Here is a 4,199-nt window from a genome sequence, read left to right as displayed (position 1 = left end):
TGATTCTTCTTATTATGTTGAATTTAAACTATGACTTTTTGTATTCTTATTTCTTTAGTTAAAGGAGAGAAGAAATTCATAGGTTTATCCTTTACATCTTCATCACCTTCGTCCATTTCATTACTGTATAATCTTCTATGTTAATGGAATGGTTTATGAATTGAGTTTTCAGAATGATGTTTATATTGTCAAATCTCTGGTAAATATGGTGTAATTAGGCATATTTGTTATGTGTTTGATATAATGTCTGATAAAGATTTTGTCTTATTTCATAGTAGACATTTAATAACGCTTGCTTCAGTGAGAACGGTTAAATATTTATTTTCTATGGTACTTCAAAAGCGCGGTTAAATATAACCGTATATTCTACTACACTCGTATAGACAACGCTCAACAAAACAAAAGGTAAACATCTCTCTAATACAGAAGAGAATGCTTGTTCTGATAAGAGGTAGCAAAGTGGAAATAAAATATATATAGGTAAGTAGTATTTATTCTCTTAACCACTAGAGTTATGCTTTACAAGAAAACATTATCTCTCATTTATTCTTTAATCATAAACAATGACAGAGAACACCGCATGCACAATGCACATGCCTAGAGTTGCACTGAATACATTACACAAGAAAGAAAATAGGTATAGTAGCCATACATTAGTATATTTCTATGCACGTTCTACTGACTTATTTAGGCCCTAATAAAGACATACTTAAATGTTCTACTGACTTATTTAGGTCCTAATAAAGACATAAATATTTCCCTAAAGACAACCTAAGTTCTTGGTTGGTTCAAATTAAACAAATACATGACCATCATATCTAGAAACTAAAAGGCAACAGATTAAATTAAAGAGAAAACAGTAGGCCTACAGATAACCTATACAAGAGTATAAGTAAGGCTACATAGTGAAAGAGGCAAAGACCATAACTAGACATATATAATATCACCATCCATCAGAATTCTGCAGGCCATGCCTCAAAAGCCATAACCGTAAATGTAAACATTGCAAATAAATTCACATATTACCTCCTCCTCCTCCTTCATTGATATCCTCCAAAGAGGTATCACTCCATGGAAGAGAATAAGGAAAAGAGTAAGTCATAGGAGGTTGCCTACAAAACTCACTCTCTTCATTACGAAATTTTGCACCAAACTGGTTCCCTTGGTGAATTTGTTGAACTTGGGTCAGTGGTGGGATTGCAAGAGATGCTGGAAGTGGAGAGATTTCATTGCTAGCATATCTGAGAAGATCGGCATTAACAACATCAAGCTCTTTTTGGAGCCTTTGAACTTGTCTCTGGAGGAAAGTGATGACTCCTACACAACCATATACAGGATCTCTTACACGTGCCTCTGCTTCAAAAGCAAGGGAATTCACAGCATCTTCCCTTTGGTGAGGGAGAAGTTCGTTAAGAAGCTTAGTCACATTGCTTGCACCGAAGATCTTGTGAACGTTGGCAAATTTTTGTCGTTCTTCGGGTGGAAAGTAAGGTGCAAAGATGCAATCTGGAATGCATCTTCTCCTCAAATATTTGCAGGCAGCACAAGGAGAAGCGTAGGAGCTAGATGATGATGCCATTTTTTTCTGCACAAGGAAGATAAAATCAATCACCAAAACTTCCCTTTCCTTATCTATATGTCGAGTTGAATTTTCTAGCAAGTAGTTTTTGTTTCAAAATTATTATGAAACTGAAAGGTTGGAGAATTGGATCCAGTGCTACTTCAATTACACCTACTTATTCTACTATCATAGTTTACATTCCCTTAGTTTATGAGTTGAGTACAATTGTACTCATATTAATATATATTTTGGTTTACAGACTAAGAAAAAAACTACTAAAATTGGCAGAAGGGATCCTCCATTAACTGTTATATCAAATCCGTTTTTATATAGCTAAAGTTGACATTCAGCCAACACTATAAACCCATAGTTGCACACCAAAATGGCAATTGCAGCCACAATATTGTATTTTTGGGAGTCAATGACTATATTTACCTGCAATCTTCTACAATTATGGTATATGTAACATAATCACTACTACAATTTAAAACACTGTACAAGATATATCTTGATATGTAATGGAACTCAGGTCTCCTCAACAAATTTTATCTTATACTATTGATGCAGAAAATGAGTATTACTAGCAAAAGATTTTGTCTAAAAGGACTTGAACTTTGAATAATATTTAGTCAAACCTTTAAGGCTCTTCAAGCCTTACTCAATAAATTAATTCCTTCTAAAAATTTCAGAGACCCTAGCCCACATACGTAGATAAGACTTTTCTGGATGATTTAAATTTAAGGAATAGTTGTCTCTTGTATTATTATATCATAAATATATGACAATCTTATGATCCTTTATTTTTCTTCCACAAACCCTTCTTGTTTCTTTTTTAAAAATATAGTTTCCTTCTTTCTCTTTTTCAATAGATGAGGGAGAAAAAGTCAGTGAAGAATTCTTAATTTTAAACATGGAACTCCCTTCAGATTGTTTTGCAAAGTTTATTCCCCGTAAGTTTAGTTTATGAGTCTATTTTCTCTCCAGAAATATCACACAAGCACGACCAGAAACTTTATCACAATCTTCCTTCTTCTTGAATTCAGCTGCATGATAAGTTAGAAGTTATAATTTAATTCAGCTTGGTGCTACAACAAGCCATGATTATATTTCATGGGTACATCAGAAAAGCATAAAATGACAAAGCCCTAAACAATGGGTTTTACAAAAGTTTTTGTTTTCTTTTTACCAAGTCACTAAAGAGAACCAAAAACATAGAGAAAACAAATTATATATTCATATAGAAAAGGAGCAAAGAAGGAAGCTATACATGAACATGAAAGAACAGTACCTTTTTTTAGATGTAAGCTTTTTTGGACAGTTGAACTAAAAGAGCAGTACCTTTTTCCCTACGCAAGGGAGGTCCTCAAGAAGCTGCTTTTTTATACTCACAATAAAAAATAGCCTTGGGTAATGATAAGTCGAAGATATGTTGAACGAGGAGCACCCTTAAAGAGGAAACCCTAATTACAAGAGAGAAGAAAAAGAAAGATACAAAGAGATAGAGAGAGATAAAGGTGGCGAAAGGTGAGAGTATGATGAGGGTGAAGGCATGGATGCAAAAGACAAAGTAATAAGTGGAGAAAGGTAATATAAAATAAGAAAACTGATTTTGATTTTCATATTGTGAGCCATCATATGTGAGGAAGCCAAAGGTATATTAATATATCAAATATATTATCATGGAATAAATAATTATGATAATTAATAATATTATTTTAAATTTATGTTTTGTCTGTTGGTTTCAATTGTACATTGTTATATAAATGTTTTCCCAATCAAAGGATTGTTCTCAACTCTCTTTTTATTTACCAAGAATGTGATAAGTTTACTGTGCACGTTTTGAAATTTTACACCATGGTCACTTCTAAATTCTAATACAAGAGATTTCCACAGATTTTTCATTGGACACCTTATTCATATTCTATAAAAGCATGACATGGTTCATTTTTATGTACCAAAAATAGTGTCCAAGTAAATCTGAAAAGTCGTTAATTATTACAAAAGCATAGTAATTGTCACCAAAATATTTAGTTCTAGATGGACAAAATAAATCCACATGGAATAAGTGTAATACCCTAGTAGTAGAAACTACATGTTTAGGTTTAAAAGATACTTTAGTTTGTTTGCCTTTTTAACACGTGTCACATAATTTATCATTAACAATTTTGATTTAATTTTGGGCATACCAACTACAAGTTCATACTTAATTAATTAACTTATTTAGATGGTCCATATAGATAAGAGCTATTATTCTCCTATACCATAACCATGCATCATTATTTTTTACTTACACTAAGTAAATTATGTTTTAGGCCATCAAGATATAAGAGACCATCAATAGTAGTAGAGGATGGCCAACTTACTAACTCAACCAACTCCAAGGATATTTCCTTTGCCGTTATCTCCAATGTAACAAATTTTTTGTCCAAGATAGAACCCTCCAAGATTGATGATGCAATCGAGGATGAACACTGAATTCTTGCTATGCAAGAAGAATTAAACCAGTTTGAGAGGAATGAAGTTTGAGAACTTGCTCGTAGACCAAAGAATAGGCATGTCATTGGAACTCGTTGGGTCTTTAGAAATAAATCTGATGAAAATGGTGTTATTGTTAGAAATAAAGCTAGACTAGTAGCCC

At 32.7% G+C, this 4,199-nt stretch overlaps 1 protein-coding gene across 1 annotated transcript; it reads right to left on the bottom strand.

Moving 5' to 3' along the window:
- Nucleotides 1-1,015: 1,015 nt before the first annotated feature.
- Nucleotides 1,016-1,579, bottom strand: LOC109339228 (LOB domain-containing protein 25-like). Its single transcript, XM_019576643.1, has one exon. The coding sequence runs from the start codon at nt 1,577-1,579 to the stop codon at nt 1,016-1,018; it is 564 nt and encodes a 187-aa protein (XP_019432188.1).
- Nucleotides 1,580-4,199: the final 2,620 nt, after the last annotated feature.

The sequence above is a fragment of the Lupinus angustifolius genome, unplaced genomic scaffold (genome assembly GCF_001865875.1).
Source record: "Lupinus angustifolius cultivar Tanjil unplaced genomic scaffold, LupAngTanjil_v1.0 Scaffold_61_12, whole genome shotgun sequence".
Taxonomy (NCBI): Eukaryota; Viridiplantae; Streptophyta; class Magnoliopsida; order Fabales; family Fabaceae; genus Lupinus; species Lupinus angustifolius.
The sequence above is the reverse complement of the archived record's forward strand: the minus strand, read 5'-3'. Positions and strand labels throughout refer to the sequence as shown.